Source organism: Ahaetulla prasina, chromosome 5 (genome assembly GCF_028640845.1).
Source record: "Ahaetulla prasina isolate Xishuangbanna chromosome 5, ASM2864084v1, whole genome shotgun sequence".
In the NCBI taxonomy this organism is placed as follows: domain Eukaryota; kingdom Metazoa; phylum Chordata; class Lepidosauria; order Squamata; family Colubridae; genus Ahaetulla; species Ahaetulla prasina.
In genome coordinates, this window is record NC_080543.1 from 86,172,043 (window position 1) to 86,197,169 (window position 25,127).

At 35.8% G+C, this 25,127-nt stretch overlaps 1 protein-coding gene across 4 annotated transcripts in view; it reads right to left on the reverse strand.

Annotated features, from left to right (window-relative positions):
* Nucleotides 1-9,062: 9,062 nt before the first annotated feature.
* MSL3 (MSL complex subunit 3) overlaps nucleotides 9,063-25,127 on the reverse strand; it is a 31,662-nt gene continuing 15,597 nt past the window's right edge. For 2 of the 4 annotated variants that reach the window (XM_058184514.1, XM_058184511.1), the window contains exons 8-13: nucleotides 18,587-18,745; nucleotides 18,088-18,350; nucleotides 15,898-16,007; nucleotides 15,470-15,569; nucleotides 14,891-14,975; nucleotides 9,065-11,644 (exon numbers count right to left, since the gene is read on the reverse strand). In XM_058184514.1, the coding sequence (XP_058040497.1) occupies nucleotides 11,545-11,644; nucleotides 14,891-14,975; nucleotides 15,470-15,569; nucleotides 15,898-16,007; nucleotides 18,088-18,350; nucleotides 18,587-18,745 (817 nt within the window). In that variant the 3' untranslated portion in view covers nucleotides 9,065-11,544. Of the gene's footprint in view, nucleotides 11,645-14,890; nucleotides 14,976-15,469; nucleotides 15,570-15,897; nucleotides 16,008-18,087; nucleotides 18,351-18,586; nucleotides 18,746-25,127 lie in introns of all 4 variants that reach the window. The other 2 variants (XM_058184512.1, XM_058184513.1) reach the window with 2 other exon arrangements.

Here is a 25,127-nt window from a genome sequence, read left to right on the forward strand (position 1 = left end):
CCTTCGCCACAAAGCGAAGGTTGGAGACTGGCCGGTAATTCCCCAAAATAGCTGGGTCCAGGGAAGGCTTCTTAAGGAGGGGTCTCACCACCGCCTCTTTCAAGGCGGCGGGGAAAACCCCTTCCAACAAAGAAGCATTTATAATCCCCTGGAGCCAGCCTCGTGTCACTTCCTGAGCAGCCAGCACTAACCAGGAAGGGCACGGATCCAGTGAACATGTAGTTGCATGTAACCTCCTCAGCAAACTGTCCTCGTCCTCGGGAGCCACAGAATCAAACTCATCCCAAATAACACCAACAACACGCGTCTCCGTCATCTCGGTTGGATCATCGCAATCTTGGTCCAAACTATCCCGAAGCTGAACGATTTTATCGTATAGATAACCGTTAAACTCCTCAGCACGTCCTTGCAAAGGGTCATCCCGTCCCTCCTGATGAAGGAGGGAACGGGTCACCCGAAACAAGGCGGCCGGGCGGTTATCTGGCGATGCAATGAGGGTGGAAACGTAAGAACGTTTCGCCTCCCTCATTGCCACTAGGTAGGTCTTAGTAAAAGACCTCACTAGTGTCCGATCAGCCTCGGAACGGCTAGACCTCCAAGTGCTCTCTAGGCGTCTTCTCCGGCGTTTCATCTCTCTCAGCTCCTCGGAAAACCAGGGAGCCAATTGAGATCTACGCCGGGTCAGAGGCCGCAAAGGCACAACACGGTCCAAAGCCCCAGCCGCGGCCCGTTCCCAGGCCGCAACTAGTTCTTCAGTTGTGCCGTGGGCCAGATCTTCAGGAAACGGCCCAAGCTCCGTCCGGAACCTCTCCGGGTCCATCAGGCGCCTGGGACGGAACCAACGCATTGGCTCTGTCTCCCTGCGGTGGTGGGCGGCGGTCCGAAAGTCTAGGTGAAGGAGAAAATGATCTGACCATGACACCGGTTCCGTCACTATATCTCCTAATTCCAGATCATTAACCCACTGTCCAGAGATAAAAATCAAGTCTAGTGCGCCTCCCCCAATGTGTGTAGGGCCATCAGTTACTTGAATCAGGTCCAAGGCCGTCATGGAGGCCTGGAACTCCTGAACCACCGTTGATGACAAGCCGGCCGATGGCAAGTTGAAATCCCCCAAGACCAGAAGTGCACGGTCACTCATGCTCTTGTTACCTCTCGCTTGGATTACTGCAATGCTCTCTACATGGGGCTCCCCTTGAAGAGCACCCGGAGGCTCCAGTTGGTTCAGAATGCAGCTGCGCGGGTGATAGAGGGAGCCACTCGTGGCTCCCATGTGACACCACTCCCGCGCAGGCTGCACTGGCTACCTGTGGTCTTCCAGGTGCACTTCAAGGTGCTGGTTACTACCTTTAAAGCGCTCCATGGCTTACGACCAGGTTACTTACGGGACCGCCTACTGCTACCGATTGCCTCTCACCGACCCGTGCGCTCTCACAGAGAGGGACTCCTCAGGGTGCTGTCCGCCAAACAATGCCGGCTGGCGGCCCCCAGGGAAAGGGCCTTCTCTGTGGGGGCTCCCACCCTCTGGAATGAACTTCCCCCAGGACTTCACCAACTTACGGACCGTCGAACCTTTCGCCGCGAGCTAAAGACATATTTATTCATCCGTGCAGGACTGGCATAGGATTTTAGATTTTATCTGGTTTTAATTTTAGTGGGTTTTATTGTTTTAAAGATATTTTAATCTGGGCCAAATTGAATAAGTATTTTAAATATTATTTTATTCTGTATTTATTTTGTTGTTCTGTTTTTATCTGGCTGTAAACTGTCCTGAGTCCTTCGGGAGAAGGGCGGTATAAAAATTTGATTAAATAAAATAAATAAATAAATAAAAATAGACAACATGAGTATAAAGTGAGAGGATTTGCTGATGATTTGGTGATTATTTTGTCAAATCCTATAAATTCAAGTGTATGTTTGTTGGAAATAATTGATCAATATGGAAAAGTTTCAGGGTTTAAAGTAAATCAGAATAAAACAAAAGTGATAAAAAATATGACTAGACAACAGAAAGAAACATTAGAGGAAACAACAGGTTTTGAAATTGTAAAAAAGGTCAAATACCTAGGGGTTTATATTACTTCTTCAAATGTGAAATTGTATAAGAATAACTTTGAGGTAATATGGCAAAAAGTTCAGAAGGAAATGCTCGGTTGGAAAAAATTACAATTATCATTATTGGGAGAATAGCAGCCATTAAAATGAATGTTTTACCTAGATTTTTATTTTTGTTTCAGATGATACCAATAATTAAGAAAGATAAAAATTTGGAAGAATGGCAGATTGGAATTAATAAATTTATATGGGAAGGTAAAAAAGCGAGAGTTAAAATGAAAATAATTCAAGACATACGGGAAAGAGGAGGTTTCAAAATGCCCAACTTTAAATTATATTATGAAGCAGCTGCTCTTTCGGTAATAAGTGATTGGTTTAACTTAACACAGGAAAGGATTTTGAATATAGAAGATTATGATTTACTATATGGATGGCATGCATATTTATTGTATGATAAAAAACTGGATAGAGCCTTTAAGAATCATGTGTTAAGAATTGCTCTTCTGCGTGTCTGGAAGAAATACTATTACAAGTTGAATTATAAAATTCCTATTTGGGCAAACCCCAGGCATGCAATAGAGAATATAAATATAGAACAGAAACAGGAATTGATTACTTATAAAGAACTTTTATATTTTGAGAGAGGTAATTTACAATTAAAATCCTTGCAACAATTAAAAGAAGAAGGGAGAAACTATACTTGGTTCCAAAATGGGCAATTACGAGCTAGGTGGAAAGAAGACCAGAAAATTGGTATCATGCAGAATGAAGAAAACTTGGTAAAACAAATTATAAATCAAACTCAGGTGCATATAAAGAGATTGTATAATGTGTTGATAGAAATAGATTCTGAAAGGGATTTAATAAAGGATTGTATGATAAAATGGGCACAAAATATTCAAGAACCAATATCTTTGGAAACTTGGGAAAAAATTGGGTTAGAAATGTTAAATTTACGCAAGCACAGAACTTGAGGGAAAATTTTTATAAAATGTTTTATAGGTGGCACTTAGACCCTAAGAAATTATCATGTATGTATCCAGATATGCAAGCAAAATGTTGGAGATGTAATTGTGATGATGCTACATATTTTCATATTTGGTGGACTTGTAAGAAGATTAAGGCTTTTTGGATGAGGATCTGGTGGATTATACAAAATGTTTTGAAAAAGAAGATAAAGTTCCTACCGCAATTTTTCTTTTTGGGAATTATTATGGACTACAGTAATTGAGACTAAGTTGATTTTAAATTAATAACAGTGGCAAGACTACTGATAGGACAATACTGGAAGAAAAAAGAGTTACCTACAATAGAAGAATGGATATTGAAAGTTGCTAATTTGGCTGAGATGGCTAAAATCTCAGCCTTTTTGAAAGACACTACGCAAGAAAAATATCTGAATGGAAAAAATGGATTGAATATACGCAAAATAGATATCAGATTAAGAGATATCAGATTGCTTTTGAATGATTAGGATGTATTTATTTTTGATTTGTATGGGGGAAGTTAGGATTTGAGAAGAAGGAGAGGATTATAATTTGTGTTAGGGAAAATTTAGCGAATGATTGTTTTTTCTTTTGAACTATACCTTGTATTTGTTCTGGGAAGTTGAGGGGGAGGGAGGAGGGTGGTTTTGGAGGGAGGGAGGAGAGGATGGAGTGGGGGGGAGGGGGGGAGGGGGGATAAAAGGGGGTTTGAAAATTTTTGTAAAAACTTTTTCAATAAAAAAAAAGAATCTTGAAGACTTAACCAACTTTCTGCTTGTCCCATCTTACACATGTTCCACTAAACAAAATTGAGGCAGAATTATTTTGAGTTTCTTTCATCTTTCTCAGAGCTCCTTCTTTCCCTATTCCCAAAGCCAGTCCTACATTCTTTGTATCACTTTCCCTGTCAGAAGTCATTCACCTTGGCACACAAAGATAGGCCAGATAATCTGTCAAGGGCAATAAATACAGAATTACTCCTCATCTCTCACTCTACTTGGAGATTGGCTCAACATCTCACCAAAGTTAATAGTCTGGGCAGAGAAGAGTTATATGGAGCTAGTAAGCAAGTGCCTGCTCCATTCCTATTACATGACAAACGTCATTGGAGAGTCTAATGTACAAAAAACTCCTTTGTCCTGGAGTTCACTGTCTATGGATAGGAGTTGGAAGGTAACAATAATGGTGCTTGTGTGTGAATTTCAGATGAACCAGGCAGGCAAAATGTGGTGCATGGACCATCTACATTCTCTCCCATGACCTTTCCAGTTCAGGATAGCCCTAGTCAGCCAATGTGAAGCATGATTGGTGGGGGAGAGAAAGCACTTAAAGAAGCCGGTTGTTGACCATTTGAAAATTGTATTAAAAGATAGAATACTGTCATAGTCTTTATCCCCCTTCTGCAGTAAACTATATATTACATTTCTACTTTATTTGAATAATCCTATATATAAATGTATAAGAAATCTTATTGCTCTACTAAGGACATTTTAGTCCTCTATTAAAATCAGATGCTAGATACGCTATGATCACCACAAAGAAGCAAAATATGAAAAATGAAGATGCTATAAAAATGACTCATGGATGAATTATTTATTATTCTGGTAATCTTAACATCCATTAATAGCTGATGGCCAGCAATGTAACTGATTATTCCATCCGACAGTCATAGAGCATTTCTCTATTATTAGAAACAGTATATACTTTAAGACAGCAGTTATAAATTTAAAAAGGGCATCCACCATCACAAGCACCAAATTCTTCTAGAACACCAATAAATGAACTTTACATTAAGCTGTAAATATTTATTTGTAGTTGCCATTACCCAGTCTTTCAAATAGTATGGCTGATGAGAATACAGAATGGAAAAGCTTAAAATTGCCAAAATTTTCTAGATTGTCTCGTGTTAATTTCAATAGGTGGAAAAAATAAATTTCCTCAATAACCATTATATTTGAGGTGATGGGCTTACAACATTCAGAGCTTTTTTTGTGTGTGGTGGGGAGGGGGCATATCACATTAACCTATGTGGTTTGGTTTAGTGTGTTACTGGTATCTAGGCACTGCAATATGTCATTGATAGGTTATTTAGATAACAAACCACAGTTAAAGAAAAATATAGCTTAGCCCAAGTTTTACAGCCCTGATATTTCATTAGTAGTTTCCCATCCAATACTACACAGATCTGGCCCTCCTTAGCTTTTCAACATCAGCCATGCTAGGGGTTGCTATTTAGCTGAATAATTTATTTACATAATGTTGCTTTTATTTAACTATTGAAATAATTTACTTTGCACTTAGTGTTGAAACTTGGAAGCACACAGCACTGATAAATTCCTGTTTGCCATTTCCATTGTCTCAGATTATAGAATATGCTAGCTAGATGTAATAGATATTACAGTTTAACATCACATGTTCTTAATTGTTCAGATGCCAATTTTTATGCCTTTATGCTTTTAAGCAATTATGGTTGTTGTTGATGCTGGAATTATGCCAATGAGACCATCATGGCTAAACACCCCAAGTTCCTGATTTATAGAAGAAAGTCATATGCCAATTGCTTAAATCTGTGAAGTAACCTTTAAATATACAGTATACAGTATTAGGAAAATATCACTTTGTCACAAATCACACTCTTTGAGCAGGGGACTTTGTTGCCCATAAAAGGCACAAAAATAAGTGATTAACTGAGGTTGGCTCTTATTGACAACTGTCCCTTTAGGATTTTGGATCATTGCTGTTAATTGATGCCAAACTGAGATTCTTGAAACTTCAGTTAATCTCCAAAAAACTTTAGACCAAAGGAGGTGGAATTAGAATAGGAGTAGATAAATAAATCAACAGGAATTACAAACATCTTTTTTTAAGAAGAGATACTGTATCATGAGTTAACAAATGGGAGTCTTTAGAAGATGTCATGCAGCAGTTGCTACGCACAACAATCAACTAGCTACTTTTCTTCTAACAATCATCTACTCCTCTTTGCTGCCCCACATAATTATTATAAAAATGACTCATGCTTCAGCTTCATAATAGCTGTGATTAAAATATCTAGTTTTCCATCAGAAGAGCCTACCGTGATTCATACCACTAATAGCTGTAAAATTCTGCGTCCAATTTTTAAAGATCTGGGACTTTGCAGCACCACATGAGCAAGTTACTAAACACTTCTACTATTCTGTTATTGTACACAGGATCATCCTGGAAGAAATTGTATCTGCATTAGACTCCCCATCTACTGTGGGGGAAAATAAACAGTTTTAAACATTTTCACTGTGCTACACAGGATTATTTTTCAGTTGTGGTGACCAATAGTAAATCTACATGCTTTTGAATTTAAAAAATAGCCACCTTCATAGGGAACCATTGTAAAACTGCTATTCCATGTATCATTTTGTCGTGGTCAATTTTTATTTTAATTTAGAGACAATACTAGGAGCTTTCTGTAAGTTGTTTTCTGCTTTTGTTTTCAAGTTATGCTTGGCATCTAGAATGACATGAACTTTTTTTGAAAATAGTTTGTGACTGCTTTTATCCTAGGGCTGAGACAGAATGATTGGTGCAAAATCATTTATTAGGCTCCCATGCCTAAGACACAATTAGAACTCCATCTTCCACCTTCTAGTCCAATTCCTTTAAATGGTATAGTAAATTGACTTATTTTCCGCATTGTATTTATCTTTTCTGGCAGCTATTGCAGTGAACCAGTTTTAAGTGCTGAAGGAGATGCTCTCCTTTAATTCTGTCAGCCATTGGGCAAAGAAGCCTAAAACATATCCCCCTCCTCAAATTATCATAGCTCCTAAACCATTATTTTGCCTACTTAGTACATTACAGCTGCTTCTTCACATTTGCTTCAGTTCAATATTCCCAGGAGTCCCCTTCCCCAAACAGCATCAATTCACTTAAGGTCTATTTTCTGTACAGGCAATAATATAACAATTTACACATTTTACAATTGTATACATTTACTTTTGAACATCACAAGAACAACTAGAGAAGGAAACAGTCAATTTGCCCATGACAAATTCTTACCAGTTGTCTGGATCAGATCCAATGTATTCAAGATTCTTAAAAAGCATATAGACCAGGAGTGTTAAACTCAAGGCCCGCAGGCCGGATTTGGCCCGTGATGTGGTCAGATCAGGCCTGTGGGGCTGTCCTGGTCTACCCAATGCGAAGAGAAAAGATCGGGCAAGCATAGCTTCGGCCCAGTCTACCAATGCAAAGAATGTTTGTAGAGTGGCATCAAGCTGGCTATGCCTACCCGATTAGCCACACCCACCCAGTTGGCCATCCCCACCTGGCACCCCAAGGTCAACCATAGGCCTGATGCGGCCCTCAATGAAATTGAGTTTGACACCCTTGATATAGAACATGCAGATATAACTGGAACATACTGATAACAGGAAACATGTATTTTAAAATGTAAAAGTGCAACTTGCCTACAGATTCATGATCCAAGATCACTGATTTTTGCATTAAGCGATAAGGACATTCTGCATTCTCACAGATTGTGCTAATTTTCTGAAACATCAATGCACCGACATTTTTTAGTTCCTATTATTATGTAGATTAGGGAACAAATTTGAATCAGATATGTGTAGATTCTTTCATAGAAACTCTTATAATCTGAACTCATATGGTATTTTCTTCTCAAAAAAATTATATTATATAATATAATATAATATTATATTATATATTATATTATATTATTACAATTCTCTGCAAATTAAAATACAATAAAACAGATACATTCAAATGAATATTTTTCTATTTATAAATTCTAAATAAATGTTCCAAAAAAGCTAACATGGAATAGACTGATCTTACTTGTTTATTGAAATCTTTTGTTAATCTATGGCAGGGGTGTCAAACTCAAAGCATGGAGGCCAAATCCAGCCCACAAAGTGCTCAGATCTGGCCACGGGGCCACCCTGGAAACAGTGAAGGACTGGCTCATGGTGCATCTGCCAACGAAAACAGCTCAGGAGGGCCACATGTGGCCTACCTGAGCTCTGTTTTTGCTGGCAGAAGGTTGTAGAAGGTTGTTTTTGCTGGCAGAAGGTTCAGGAGCCCATTTTCGGTAGCAGAGCACTTGGGCCACCACAGGCATCCTCGACACGAGTGATGGATGTCAAGCTGGTCATGGCCACCCTGGCTCCCCGAGGTCAAACACAACCTGATGTGGCCCTCAATGAAATTGAGTTTGACACCCCTGATCTACAGCTTACAATATCCTAATTATAATCCCAGCCTTAGGTACACTTTCTGCTTTTCTCTTGCTCAAATCTTACTGTTATTAACATGCAGGATATGTATATGTGTGGATGCACACATTCCAGATAGCTAGTATAGATGTCAGATAGATTTTACTATAATTGTCACAATTCTTACTCTGGTTTTCCATCCAGTGTAAATGGATTATTTCTAAAAAGATGACAACATAATTACATGCCAGCTGAGTGTTAATCAAGTATAATCAGAAGTGTTTCCAACTTCCATATCCATGTACACTAAAACAGAGGCTTCATTTATCTGGACTAGTGATGCTTATCTTGCAGTAGAATAAAATACTTATTCTAAACATTTTGGCCTTGAAATAGAATGCAACTTTTATGCCAAAATAGTTATCTGTAAAAATCCTTTCAATTAGGTACACTAAAATAGCGTATCTACCTTATTTTTACACGTTTGTATCTCCTATCATTACATTTTAGAAGTTTCTAAAAATAATTGGCTCAATATGTCAAGTAGAACCATTCCTCTAGTAAGGTTGAACAATGAAGTATCATTATAAAGCTTCAGTATACTCCTATTTATTTTTGTGATGTTTAAACACTTTAATGACTACATGAATTAATATAACATTAACACAGGGGTGTCCAAACTTGGTCCCTTTAAGACTTTTGGACTTCAACTCCCAGAGTTCCTCAGCCAGCTTTGCTGGCTGAGGGACTCTGGGAGTTGAAGTCCAAAAGTCTTAAAGGGACCAAGTTTGGACACCCCTGCATTAACAGCTTAATCAGAAAAGAAATCAGCCATTTCTATCTATGAAAAATCTTACCTCAATGTGGTGTATCTTTGTGGGAAAATTTACTTACCATTGCATACTATAGACATGTGAAAGTGAGAGCACAGCTAAGAAAAATGAATATATTGAACATCAAATAAGAAAGATGGAATGAAGTATTTTCAAATGCTGAACTCACATGAAGTATTTTGTGTTCCTGTACATACAAATGCTTCCCATTCCCATTCCCATCTAAAGCATAAGGGATTGGGTCAATTTAGCCATTGTAGGCCGGTTTTATATTACTATGTGTAGGAGAAAAGTGGGCTGAGCTGGAAGGCAGAGTTAAATTATCATCAGTTTGGAGTCACTGTGTTGTCACAAAAGAGCCAAGTTTAGCCCCCCACCCCCCACCCCATGAATACCGTTGACTCTTACCTAGTACCAATTTAGTTTTGACTGTTAGTTAACTTGATTCTTGTGCGTGAGTAACAACAAACTCTTCTGTGTTTTGAACTCAGTTAATGCTCCTGGTTATTTGTGCCTGACACCATGCATGATTTGGATGCAATAAAATACAGTGGTTAGCATTCAAACATGCTGAAAACAGAATGACAAAAATGTTATTTATTATTCTACATTCATACAACACTAATATTTAATTATATCTTTAAAACAGTATTTTACACCAAACTTAATAAATGCTTCACTCACAAGCCTGCAACCCAAAGTCTAAATTTGTTTTAAGATTTAGGACTTATGTCAAAAAAGTAGTGCATGCAATCAATCAACCAACACATTTATACTCAATTTAGCACCAAAATAACAGCTCACAAATTAGAGCTGGTCACACATTTTTTAACAGGTGTCCATTCAAATATTATTTAAGGGCATTAAGATAATTGCACCCATTTATATTAACATGCTTTTTAAAAAAAATTATCTATGTAACAGCAAGAATTTGGAAGCTGAATGGCAGGCATTACAAAGCATGACCTGAGTGTTGAAGACTAGTATCAACAAATTTTTTTTTCTACAGTTTCTGTGCTGAGATTTTTCAACATTTAGCTCTGCTGGTTGAGGTTGCAGCTATAGTCCATATCATCACAGAGATCACAACTGTTATTCCTGTTTTTAACTATTAACTACTTGAGCTTATGCTCTGAATTTCTAAAATAAGACAGTTAGGGTGCCATTACTTATTAGGATTACTTCATCAGGCTTAATTATCCAATTGGCAGAGTACAATATAAAGTATTCTATTTCAGCAGTCCCCAACCTTTCCAGCTAGTTGGCCCAGCGCACTTGTACTTGCACGTGAACCTCCATTCCCACAAAAGGAGCTTTGCATGAGCACAAGTGCTCTCCGCTCATGCGAATGGAGCTTCGTATGCACGCTTGCCTGCCATTCACACAAATGGAGTTTCACACTTGCACATGCTTACCCATCTCTCCCACAGCCCAGTTTTGAACAGGCTGCGGCCTGGTAGTGGGCCTTGACCCAGGAATTGGGACTCCTGTTCTAGTTAGCTTGCCTCATGCAAGCACATTATATTTGTAATGTATCAGATGAGTTGACCATAATAATCCTAGTGAAATTAATGGACTTCTCAAGATGATATAAGACCAATATAAGACTGGACTAACTGAATGATAGCATGACACTTCCATATTTATCAATTTTTTCTGGTTTAGAAGTCAGTTAGCTTTTGTTAACATGAACAAAATATTCTGATTCTTCTCTTACTTTCAGAAATAAATTCTAGTTGATTTACAAGCAAGAACTATAAAATTAAAACAAAACTCAAGTATTTCCAGATCCAAAATTTTGCCAAGTAACTATCACTTCATCATTCTTTCTTCCAAAAATTATGAAGTATATCCTCTTCTTAAATACCAAAAACCCTAACCCCCTAAAGCAATTCAAACAACATATGGGATTTATTAATTCCAATCAAAGCTATTTTGTCACTGTGAAATGGACCTACAGAGAATTAACAGTGCTTCCTTGACGGTATCCTCAAGTCCATCCCTCATACTTAATCACTTGAGATATAAAGGATACTAACATAGAAGTGGTTTCTTACAGATTTTATAGAAAAAAAATATGAACAACCTGCACAATGCAACTGCATTCACTTTTTAAATAGAAATGATGAGAGGTCAGCCTGAAGCAAGGCTATAATAATGTGGAACACAGGATGAATTAGTTCTTTTGAAGTCTGTTTCCAATGCAACCCTTCCTTTTTCTTACTTTATTTGTATGCAGTTCCATGCATTAACAGTTAATGCAGAGCTTCATTTATCTGGTGAGTGCTAGAATGCAACATCAGCATAGCTCTGAAATGAAATGAAATTTTCTTTATGTCAAAAGAACAACATTGTAGAAAGCCTTTGTGATATTATAATTATATCTTCCAATTTTTCTTGATCTTGAAGTAATAGGAGACATGGAACATGCCCAATTTGTACAACTGACTGCATCCAGTTTCAGTAGACAGCACGTGGATTTTTGGTGGTATAATAGGCCTCGCAGGCTGCTACATAAGCTGACTCTGGAAAGAAGTCATCATGATACTCGGCTAGGAACCTGTAGAAGTAAAATATGTATGATTTTTTTTGTTCTGTTAAATCATCCAAGATAATCTTAAAATGCTTCTGAAAAAGTGCTATATATTAACCCTGTACAAAGAATCCCATGCCATAAATCTTATAAATAGTTAATTGGGTATGGTTCCTATTATATCCAAGAGGTCTTACTTTTGAACTTTGAACAGTTGCAAGTAATCCACTGAAATACTTCTGGAAATGCTTTTGTTAAAAAGTAGGATCATTATTTGAACAGATTTTACATATTTTGTCTAATTTATGTAACTCATTTGAAACTAAAATAATTAGATAATATTATAATTTTATACCTGATTATTAAATGCTTCTTTCAGCACATGAACTTTAAAATAAAAATCCAATATATTAAAAGAACTTTTTGTTTGCTGTAGTAATTCAGTCTGGAACTATATTATCTGCATATTAGTACAGACTAGTGGTCACAGGCTATTACTGCAAGTTATATTACCTAACAATATTTTTTTCTACAAATATTCCTAAATATTTTAATTAGAAAACTGATAAAATAAACATTATGCATTATATGGCATTTGTTAGAAGGACTGATTCAGTGCTGCAGAATTAAGATATATTAATTTTGACTGGCAGGTATATTGTTCTATACGAAAAAATAGATCCTAAATATACATCAGCAATGAACCTGCAAGAGGTTATTATTGCATTATATGAACTGACAGTACGAACAAAACTATATTCTTTCACATGAACCCCTTCTTTTAAGAAATACAAGAAGAACAATTATCTTTCTAATCTACTGTATATGCAAGCTCTACATACACTGAAATGTCTCTTTAATCATACATCTGGCACAAAATGTCTGTCAATCTCTTATACACAATAAAACTAGTCTTTGTTTAGTGACTACCTTGATTGGCAACTGTTCACAGTTATAACAGCAATGAAAAGGTAATTTTGTGACCAATGCCCAAATTTACCTTTGCAGGCTCTCTCTCTCAATCATGTGTTCATCATTACAATCAGTTACTGGTTTGTGTTGTACTGGGCCTGACCCTCCCTCCCCCCCTTTCTCTGCTTGCAGAGTGGAAAGATTGCTAAATAAGCTATCTCTTGTTGAACTGTTTTTCTCTGCAGCACACCATATAACTATAAAAAGTGCTAATTTGTAATGGTATGTGGGAATATCCTTGAGGGAAGACAGGAGGAGATGCTGCCTACAGAATGACAAGGGGAGGAGTTAATGGTCAGGAAAAGAAACTTAGGAAGGACCCACTCTAATTGACCAAGGTATAAATAGTGAGTGTATGGGGGTGGGGGTGGGGATTTGTACTTTGAATCTTGCAGGATTGTTAATTTATCCTTATAATAAAATAGCATTAGCTTATCTGGTTGTTTCCTGTTTGGTTTACCTGAGAGCGCTGACATATTCACAAATTAACAAATTCAACTTTGTGATCTTAGATTCTTCTGTCAGCTCATACCTGCTGCCTAAAGTTATCAGGCCTTAATCGGTTTACACAGAAGGCTTTTGTTTATCTCCTAAGCAGCTATGAACTAGCATATTCTTCTAGATATATATTCCCCATTGTGTGCCTGCTTATTCTCTTGTAATCTCTTCCTCTCTAATGAATGTACCGTATTTTTCGGTGTATAAGACGCACCTTAATTTTGAGGGAGGAAAACAAGAAAAAAAGAATTCTGCCTCTGCCTATCAGCATCAGGATCATCGGCATCCTCACTTCCATTCGGATTTTGATAACGGATAGCACAGATCTTTTAATCAGTTTCAAACAAATCTTATCACTCTATTTAACTAGAGTGGGTAGGGTGTGGTGGGGAATGATTTTCATGGGGGCAGAAGAGGGACTTGGCACCGAAGGCTCCACTCTCAAGATGCCCCATCTTCCTATCTAGCACTTCAGTCCTCCTGGACGCTGCCATCATGTAAAAACAGTACCGGGCTTCCCAGCAAGCTCCCTGTGCCTTTGCTGCCTTGGTTGGACCCTTTTCTGCAGTTGGCTTCTGCTCCTGGCCCGGAAGGTGGATCTGGCCAGGAGGAAAGAGAAAGTGAGACTCCAAAAAAGGAGGAGGAGAGCGTGCAGTTTTGTGAATTGCTTTGGGCAATTGGGGAGGAAAAAGAGCATTGCCTCCATGCATTGCATTTTCTGGTGTTTTCCTCCTCAATTCTCCGAAGCAATTTACAGAAAAGGAGGAGGGTGTGTGGCTTTGCGAATTGCTTTGGGCAATCGGGGAGGAAAGAGAGCGTTGCCTCCATGCATTGCGTCTTCCGGCATTTTCCTCCTCAATTCCCCAAAGCAATTTGCAGAGCCGCGCGCCCTCCTCCTCCTCCTTTTCCGCAGTCTCACTTTCTCTTTCCTCCTGGCCAGATCCGCCTCCCGGGCCAGGAGCAGAACTGCCCTCAGCCTGGGTCGTCTGGAGAAGGGGCAGGCTGGGCTGCGAGCCACCTAGCCTTACACCTCTCGCGCAGAAGCGCCCACTTCGCAAGAGCATCGCCTCCATGCATTGCGTTTTCCTCCCCGATGCAATTTGCGTCTTCATGAAAACGCAGCAGCGGGGTTTTTCAGCTGGTTCCAAGCAGCACTCTAATGTGAGGATCCCCGCCGCCTGAAACCGCCAGAAAATGTGACAGACAATCTCTGAAGGGTGGGCAATGGCAGGTGAATGGGGCTACATTCGGCGTATAAGATGCACCCAGATTTGCACCCTCTTTTGGGCAGTAAAAAGATGCATTTTATACACCGAAAAATACGGTAAATACAAACATTAATTCTCTTCTTGCTAATTATCCTAGTACCAGGTGAGCATTCCAAAAGATAGAGAATTGGGGAAAAGAGCTATAAGATTTTATCCTTTTTTTCAGCTTCTTCATGTTCTAGAAACTTTCTCCACCATTTGGGCTCACCTGACTCTTTGGGATCATATCTTATGACACTGTACAAGCAAAGGACAACTGGAGTAAAACTGTAGCAGTCAGGTGAGTTTTCCCTTCACTTAATAATCATGTACCAGTCCTAATTATAGATGCCAAATGAGGATTACCTGTAATATTACAAGGAAAGTATTTTTTACAGAAGCTAAAACTTCCTGATTAGAATCTTCTACTTTTCTCATATAGGATGAATAAGCTACCTAACAAATAACTTTCCTATAACTAAAAAAATTGTTCTGCAAGTTACTAGTTGCTGTTGAATATTTAGGCTTCTAAATTTGCTTTTTATCCATAGGTTACCTTAGGAACAACTCAAAATGCTTTACTAAAGCTTTTAGATTTTTGTCAGAAAAGCTCATCTTCCCAAGTATCTCTGGAAGCTTTACTGTAAAAACAAAAAGGGAAAAAATGTCAACCTTTCCCATTTGACAGTTTTTCTTTCAATTGAAAGCAATTTACCACTAACACTTCCCCTTATTTATTAGTTCCACCTTTTTATACTTCATCTTTGTTTCAAGCATTCAAAGTTACCTTCATCCAATTATCTCTCTCTCCCCCCCATTACATCTTAAAGTAATTTGGGCTGAGAGTTAATAAGCGGCCTGAGATCACCCATGCTTTATAGAAATTATTATAAAAATTAGAAAGTGAGTTAGATTGAAATATAGTTTTGATTTTTTTAAAAAAAAAATCTTCTTAAGAGAGAGAGATATTTCTAAATAGATCAGATAATTTACAAGTACTGTTGCATATATGTACCTGAGTGAACTAAATCCTGCTAAGAATGCAGAATTAATTTCCAATTAAAATTCTCCAATAAATATAGTGCATAAATTAAAGTTATAACAAAAAAAAATTGTAGAAGTTCATATAGGTTACCAAACATGCGCAGCAAATGTTGAGATCCATAAATGTAAGAAGGTGGTGGCGGCTGATCGCCTGGAGGATAGCTTTCTGGCATGAGTTTCCATGACAACACCTAAAAATAAAATTAGAATAAACTTTTTCTTGATCTAAATCTAATTTAAAATCATGTCAGGATTCTACTAAATATTATCAAAATCTTTATCTTAGTAGTTTAAAATACATAAAACACAAAACTTCCTAATTTGTACAACTTTCTTCTGCATCAGAACCATTTTCAAAACTCTTTGTAATCCAACATACTTAGATAGGAAGAGGTTAGTACATATTAAACTAAAATGATGCAAGCTCCATTTCAATAATATCTGAAGGAATGTAGGTTCCTAGTTCAAAGACATCTTGATTCACATCTTGAATCAAAGTCTTGGACAAAAAAAGCTTACCTCATTCAATTCATTATTTCTTCTGCCTTCAAATCCAGCAAATACTGCATTACCCTCTTTGCTAGGGGTTAGCGTAATAGGAGATGACGACCCACTGTGGACAGGAGTTTCTTCAAGAAAAGAGAAGGATATATAAAGTACTCTTATTCAGTCATGAGAGATTCCTACAACTGTTAAGAAGCTCCTCTGACCTTTTTGTGAGTGGATGCTTTAAAACAGTTTATGACTCCTGGAAACTGCTTGGATTCCTCCTCACAGTTTTCTTGGCAAGATTTTCAGAACTGGTTTGCCACTGCCTTCTTCCTAGCTGAGAAAGTATGTCTGGCTCAAGATCACTTAGCTGGCTTTGTGCCCAAAGTAGAACTATAACTCACAGTCTTCTGGTTTCTCCTGATGTTTTAACCGCTGCCCCAAACAGGCTCTCTCCATTGACACAGGTAATCTTATTTTTATAAAATTTCAATTATATAAATGCATGTGATAACCACATTAGTATCTTTGACTAATATTCAAAAACTATAAGTGTATAATTTCTAATAATATTTTTAATACCCCAGTGTCACAATTCCTCACATATTAATATCAAGGAGCTAATAAGTTTAGCTCTGAGTGTGTGCTTTTGAATCAGTTTTGGATTCCTGGTGACTGCCTAAACTAGTCCATGCAATTTTCTTGACAAGATTTTCAGAAGTGGTTTGCTATTCCATTTCTAGGGCTGAGAGAAGTGACTAGCTCAAGTTACCTAACTGGCTTCATGTGTAAGGCAATACATTGCTAGTAGCTGAAATCAGACAAATTATTTTGCTAAAAAAAAATGATAATGGATTCTACAACATTATTAACATAAAGCAAGTTGTTTCACTGCTTCTACAAAACAATCAGAGCAGAACTGATGTTCAAAGTAATCTGCCTATTGCTAAAATTTAAAAAAAGGTTTCTAATATCTAGTCATTCAAAATACATAGTAAAATATAGCTCTGCTTATATTTCTGAGTCATCCTCCTCAAATACCATTATTTGTTGCTAGAACTATCATCATATTTAAGTGAAGACACTTGAAATGCATGTTATTATACCACAAGCATGCTTTTTATCAACTGCAACTGCTGTTATTACAACAAAAATCAGATCAGGAGACATCCCCATGACAAATCCAATATGGACTGGATGTAGCATACTAAGTATGACCCATCTGAAGTACAGGCTAACATTTCAAAGCAGCATTTTAAAAAATGGGGAAAAAAATAAGATTTTTAAAATTTAAATTGTATTTTTTTTCTTTTTATCAAATTTAATAAAATGCTTTTGGCGTAAAAATCTATCTAAAGATCGTTTTCTATTTAAAATACATTAATAATTTAGTTTGTTCAGGATGAAATGGAGCTTAGTTATGTAGCATGAGGCTGTATATTCTGCAATATTTACATTTTTGGTAAACTCATTCTATGAATCCAAGCTCTCCAAGCTGAGATAACATGCACTGCATTAATGCATTCACACAATTTCACAGTAACCATGAGATAAATCATAAAACAAAATTAAGGAATATTCCTTTATCCCATTGTTTTGCAAATCTATGTACACTACAACCTGTATGATTGTTTGAAGAGAAATGCAACTGTACCACCAGGCTCTAAGTGTGAGGAGGAAGGGCAACAGCAAAAATGAAAGTGAAACCTTCTACGCAGGTTATAAATATAATATTAAAGAGCACCTATCATTTCATATCCATCATGGCAATGCCTGTTAGCGGGCGTCACTCACCTGCTGCCTGCCATGTCCCTCACCTTGTTGTGTCACTGCTGCATCACCAACCATCCCATTAAAGTGTAACGGGACTGTCAGTGAGTCAACAGCAGGTCAGAGGAGGAGTCGCTGCAGGATAGAGATGACAGTTGCTCTTTAAAAATTACGATTTAAATTGAATTGATTTAAATCAAGCCTTTCTACTAGTGATTTAAATCGTAATTTAAATCAAATCCACCCTGTTTCAAATTCTATTAAAATAGAATTTTAATTATAAAAGCTTTAAGTACATATGCAATGCCTTTGAAAAATGTTCATTATTAGCACTCAAATTTATCATGTCCAAAGCTTCACTGAGCTTGTTAAAAGACAGCCAATAAACTGAAAACACTTTTACATCATTTTTCCCTTTTACATAATCAGTTATCTTAACAAAGAACTCACTTTTTTCAAGATGCAAAAACAATTTTGGCATTGAAGCAGGAGTCTCAATATTCCGCCTTTTTGGCTGTGGAGAAGCACTGCTTTCTGACAGCCTATCACAGTTGGATGTGTGACGCGTAGAACGTCTTAGAGACTGCAAAATTTCAGGTTCAGTTTTTCTGCGTTTAGGTGTTGCAGGTTCTCCTGTTACAGGCTGACTATCTGTGGATTGTGGAGTTGATGGATTCAGAAGAGGTGGGCTTGGAGAAAGCTCTTCTTGATTTCTGATCAAATAAAAAAATATGGTGAACCAGGATGTTGAGTAGTTATTGTGGGCCAGTACACAAGGCCAATAAAGAACATTTTAAATAGTAACAATGTAACTTTATCATTATTGAAATATCTTCCTTCAGCTTACTGGCTGGCAGTAAAAATTATAGTTTTATGATTACAGGTTTTAAAAAATGCTATTAAAACCATTCTATTTCTTGAAAGGGATGCAAAAAACCCACAAACCCACCTGTTAGAATTTGCTACACTCTCTTTTATTGGTAGAAAAAATTTGGAGGATGTCACCTTCTTAAACTGTGCTTGCTCATAAGGATACAGTAGAATAAGAGGAAGAGCGAAGTCAAAGGTTATTCTTAGGCCATCCACCATTTCTTTACATAATTCAACACTAGAAAAATAAGATTACAAAAGAAATAGGTACTTTACATAACAAAGTTTATGTTAATATTTGATTTATTTTGAAGAACAAAGTCATAACAATCAGTATTATTTATCAAACTTGTATGCTGCCCTTCTTGCCTAAGGCAACTATTATACTCTCTCATACTGTTTTTGGTATTACTATTAGCTCAAGTGTCTATTTGGGGTCAGAATCACACAATTGGAAACAAGCCAAAAATAATACCTAGACAGCTATAATGGAGTGACAACTTATTTTTTATGTGTTTTTTTCTACATTAAAGAATTGAAAGTTGCTCCCAACAATATATGTTAGTTACCCTGAGTACTATATGACCTGAATTTTTTTCATATCTCCCTTCTAAAGCCTGATTTTTGCACAGATTAATGAAATAACTTTAAAAATATTTAATAATTTTAAGTAATTACTAATGTAATAAAAGTTAAAGACAAATAATAGTTTAGATTAAAAGGAAAGAGAAAATGCAGTGATTTTGACAGAATTAAAAATTTTGAAAATTGATGAAAGAGGCTAAGAAAAGAATCTTCCCTAGGATGGAACTCAAACGCAATGGAATGATTTGGGATAGAACTGAAAAGAAGGAATATATGTACTCCTTGGCTTCCAATCAATTGCTTAGCAACCTTTTGAAGTTGTGATGGAGTGCCTCCATAAGGTACTTATGACCCAGTTCTGAAGTTGAGATGGCTGACACCCGCCCAAGTCATTTGACCACATTTTGAGTGCTCAGCAACTGACCTGCATTTATAGCTGTTTGCAGCATCTCGTAGTAATGTGAATGCAATTTATGAGATATTTGTCAAAAATTGCCCTTTTCATCCTGGTTTTGGCAAAAAACACCTCGTAGGGAATAATGGTTCACTTAATAACTGCTTATTTGCTTTATGACTGACATGATTTATAACCATAATAGACAGAGTCCATTAGAGTTATAAGTCGAAGACTACCTCTAATGAAGAGTATTTGAGAGATCTGTATAAGACTGATAGTGATACATTAAAGAATGGAACATAAGAAATGTATGTATGTCAGTAAAAATTTGATGAAAAGAGTACTGTACTGTATTATAGAAAGATTATAGTTGTACTACAGTATTATAGAAAGTTGAGAATTAGGCAAATGATATAGCTGGAGAAAAGTTAAAATATGAATATAGTTGCCTTATTAAATGGCTATATGACTTATTTAAAAGAACAGCATTATTTAAAATCCCCATTTTATTTGCTCCTCCACAGCGGGTGGGATTAGTACTGTCTATTTTATCTCTGATTAAATTAAAATCCCCAGCCACAATTACTTTCCCTACACTTTCATTCTCCAAAATTTTTGTTATTTTTTCAAGAAATTCTCTTTGTTTTTCATTCGGTAAATATAAATTAACAAGTGTCACTTTTTCCTCATTAAGATTTCCAACAATTATTACATATCTTCCATCTTCATCCAAAATTACCTTATGTTTTTCAAAGTACACCCTATCTGATATCAGTGTTGCAACTCCTCTAGCTTTTGAAGTTCCAAATGCTTTTTCATATATTTGCATACCTTTTATATACATTCTATTTGAATCTTCAGATTTCTGATGGGTTTCTTGTAAAAATAAAATGTCTGGTAAATCCCTTTTAATCTTAAGCTCCAATCTTCTTCTTTAATCTGATTCCTGTACCCTTCACATTCCATGACATTATTTTATAACTCCCATTTAAAATATAAATTTTTTAATCCTATCCCCGCATCTTCCTTTCTGTGCCCCCCACCACCCGACATTAAACTACCATATAAACAACAATAAGAAAACAGAAAAAAAACAAAAAACAAAACAAACAATAAAATACAAACAATCTTCTTCCCCCACATCCTCATCGGTTTCGCCTCTATAAAGAGAAAGGGGAGAGGGACGTGCCAATGCCCGGGCACTTCTTTCGGCTGTCTATTTAAATTCATCACTCAAAAAAAGATAGCGATGACCCGCATTCAGCTTCATATTTTCCAAGACTCTTATCTGCTTCTTCTCCTACTGTATCCTCACGACTCTTCTTCTGTTCAACCAACACAGGTGATATTTCTTTCCTCTTTAACCCTTTAGAGTCTTGCCCTCCAATAGCCCCTTTTTCTTCTTCTTAGGTTGGTGGTTTCACGTATGTTTCACCCATCTGAAGCATTTGATCTTTTATCTCCATTAAATCCTCCATCTCAATCAGTCCAAGCTCCGTAAATATAATAATGCATCTATATCTGGGGTGATTGTACGATCCTTCCTTTATAAAAAAATTTCAATTGTTGTGGTGGCCTCCAATTGTATTTAATTCCATTATCTCTCAAAACTTTTGTAATTGGTTTTAAAAAAAATCTCCATGCCCTTTCTTCTCTTGATATATCCGGGAAGACTTGAATAGTCTTCCCTTCAAACTTCAAAGCATCTCCCAACTCTCTTAACTTGGCCATAACTTCCAACTTATCACCAAGATTTGCGAACCTGACAAGCACATTCCTGTTAGAACCATTTTGCCTTCTATATCCAATTCTAAAAACGCTTGCCAGGTCTGCTATTGTGAACGTAAGTTGCGTATCCAAATCATTAATCCATTTCAAAACCCGCTGTTTCAATTTATCTTCCCTTTCTTCCGAGATTCCTCTAATAACAAAATTATATTTCCTCATCTCTTCTTCCAACAGACAAATTCTCTTATCTTGCTGCTCATTTTTATAAAATATTTTGCCAATTTGCCGATCTACTTTTGCCTCATGCACATGCAGCTGCTCCATTTCATCTTTAATCATTGTCATTTCCTCTTTTTGTTTAGCAAAGTTATCATTCATATCTTGCTTTAAATTTTGCACTTCGGATGTCAGTTTAAATGTCAAATTATCTATACGCTCTGATATGTGGATGCTTCGAAACGGCGTGGTTGATGTGTGGAGAGAGGTTAAAGGAATTGAGAGAGTATACACTTTTTTTTCTAAGATATATAATACATATTCTAGAATTGATTATATTTTTCTTTCTAAAGATTTGTTGAATAATGTGGATAAGGTAGATGTGGGAATTTTTAAAGATTCTGATCATGCAGAAGTTATGGTGGACTTAGATTTTAATTTTGAGAAAAAAAGAAGCTATTGGAGATATGACGAGAAATTGTATAAAAATGAAAAGGATAAAAAATGGATACTTAAAAAATTGGAGGAAAGTTGGAGATTAAATGATAACGGGGAGGTTAAATTTGAAATTGTTTGGGATGCGATGAAAGCGGTGTTTAGAGGAGAGTATCAAATTATCAAGTAGGAAATATAAAAATTATAAAATTAAAATGGAAAGAGATAAAATAAGATTAAAGAATTGAAAATCAATTTTGCTTACTAAAGAAAAAAATTCTTCAGGAGCTTAATATGTTAAGAAATAAAATGATAGAAGAAGATACAGAGTTAGTAAAAGAAATTTGAGATTTTAAATAGGAATTTTTGAATTTAGTAATAGAAATTCTAAATTATTGGCAAAGATGGCGAAAGATAAAAGAGAGAAGAGAGAAATTGGAGTTTTGATAGATGATAGAGGTATAAGATGTTATAAAAATTAGAGAAATGTGAAGTGGTTAGAAACTTTTTCAGAATCTATATTCAAAGAAACCAATTAATCGGGAAAATTGCAAAGCTATTTAGAAAAGTATGTGGTGAAAATTGATCAAACATATAAGGAATTGATGGAAGAAGATATAACACAAGATGAGATTAATGGAATAATACAAAATTAAAATTAGGAAAGCTCCAGGTGAGGATGGATTACCTGTTGAGTTTTATAAAGAATTTAAAGAATTAATAATACCAAGACTGCAAAAATTATTCAATGGAATATTACATGGTGGGAAGTACCTTCGTCATGGAATAGAACGGTGATATCCCTAATTCCTAAACCAGATAAAGATTTAGAAAGGATTGAGTCCTATCGCCCATTTCTTTAATTAATCAGGATGCAAAGATATTTACTGCTATTATAAGTAATAGATTAAATAGATTTATAGATAGATATATAAGTTATAATCAAGTAGGTTTTGTGAAGGGTAGATACATGAGTGATATTGTTAGAAGAGTATTAAATATTATAGATGTAGCTGAATATAATGGTGATAAAATTGGTATAGTATCATTGGATATTTTAAAGCTTTTGATTCTGTACAATGGGAAACAATTAAAGTAATTGTGGAGGCTTTAGGCTTTGGTAATAAGTTTATACATGTTATTTCAAAATTGTACCAAAAGAGCAGTGCAAGAGTGAAGGTGAATGGAATATTAACTGAAGAGATAAAATTAGAAGCTGGTACGAGACAAGGATGTCCCTGTCCCCAACATTATTTTTATTGGCTATGGAAATATTGACAAAATGATAGAAAAGATGAAGAATTAGAAGGATATAAGGGTATAAGATAAATTTGTATGGATGATACTTTAATTATTTTGAAAATGTAGAGAAAGATTTGAAAAGATATATAAGCATTTGATAGAATTTGAAGAAATGACAGGATTGAAAGTAAATTGGTCAAAGTCAGAATTATTGATGGATAGTAATGGTAATGAGTCTGAGAATATGCAAGAGCAATTTGGGATAAGGATTAAAACACATTGAAATATTTGGGTATAGTGCTTTCACTTAAGGTTAAAGAATTGAAAAACTTAATTATGATGTGGTGATTAACGAAATTGAGAAGAAGATAGATAAATATAAAATTTTAAAGTTGTCTTGGTTTGGTAGAATTGCAATGTGTAAGATGATGTTGCTGCCCAAGTTCAACTTTTATTCGAGATGCTACCACTAAATCTGACAGAGAAAGATATTGAAGGATATCAGAAAAACTGGATAAATTTTGCAATGGTGGCAAAAGACCCAGATTAGTGAAGAAAATGTGGTATCAAAATCAAAAGGAAGGTGGATTAGGAATCCCCAAATTATTTAATTATTACTGTGCGTATGGTATCCGGATAGTGGTAAAAATACTTAAAGGTGTAGATAATTATTGGAGAGATTTAGAGTTAAGGGATATAGAGAAATTTGGATCAAGGTGGTTTTAGATAAAGCAAATTTAAAATGTGTAAGTAGAAGTTATTGGTTAAAGGATTAAGTAAAATGTGGAACAAATTTGTTAAAATTTTAATTCGGATATAATCTTTTGGGGAGACAACTGAATTTGGCCGATTAAAATAATATAAAACGAATGAAGTGATTAAAGAGGAAAATATAGAAATTATTAAAGATTGATAAAAGTTATGGGAAATGAAAGGAGGAATAAAGAAATTATTGAAAATTAGGTTAAGTTGGTTTGAAAAATACAGATAGAAAATGGACAAAAAACTAAAGGAAAATTATTCGATAAATAGATGTGAAACTGAATTTGAATATTTAGTATCTCGGATTATGAAAGATGAAATTGGGCTAAAGGGACTCGTTAGTAGGGTTTATAAGATTATAAATTCTGATGAAAAATTACAAAGAGTGATGAGGACAAATTGGGAAAAAGATCTTAATATTGAAATACCAGAATCAGATTGGAATGTGAATTGGAAGAGTAGAATTATGAGAACTTTATCTATAAGGATTAAAGAGCACAATTATAAAGTTGTTTGGAAATGGTATTTGACTCCAGTAAGATTGTCACAAATGGATAAAAAACTAGTAAAAATGTTGGAGATGTGAGATGGAATTGGGGACTTTTGAACATATGTGGTATAATTGTGATAAGGTTAAAAAGTTTTGGCAACAATTGCAGAAAATGATATTTGAAATGATGGGGAAAGTAATAACATTGAGAGTGGAAACTATATTATTGTTGGTAATTAAGGAAATAGAATTAACAAAATATGAAAAAGAATTGATTAGAATTATGATTATAATAGGTAGAATTATAATAGCTAGATATTGGAAACTAGATGTGATTTTTAGAATAGAAGAGTGGAATTCTGAAATGTGGAAATTAGCTTTAAATGATAAAATGACATGTGATATTAAAATTAGAAGTGGTGTGTATAAAGAAGATATTTTCTGGAAGACTTGGAAACCATTTGTGGACTTTGCGCTTGGAACATTGGACGCTTCAGTACCTGTACCTCGAGAACGTGGATTTTGGCAATCATGAGGATATATCCGAAGACCCAAATCTTCCTTTTATGTATAGCACAAGGGTGTAATAATGTATTTTCTTTTTGTTTGTTTGTTGCAAAAAAAATAATAAAAAAAATATTAAAAAAAAAAAAAAAAAAAAAGAACAGCATTATTGTTCCTTTGTACAAAGTGAAGTGAATGCAAAACTATAGGAAATACATTTATTAAGCTTGCTAATACCTAATTAGTTGAAATGGAAGCTAA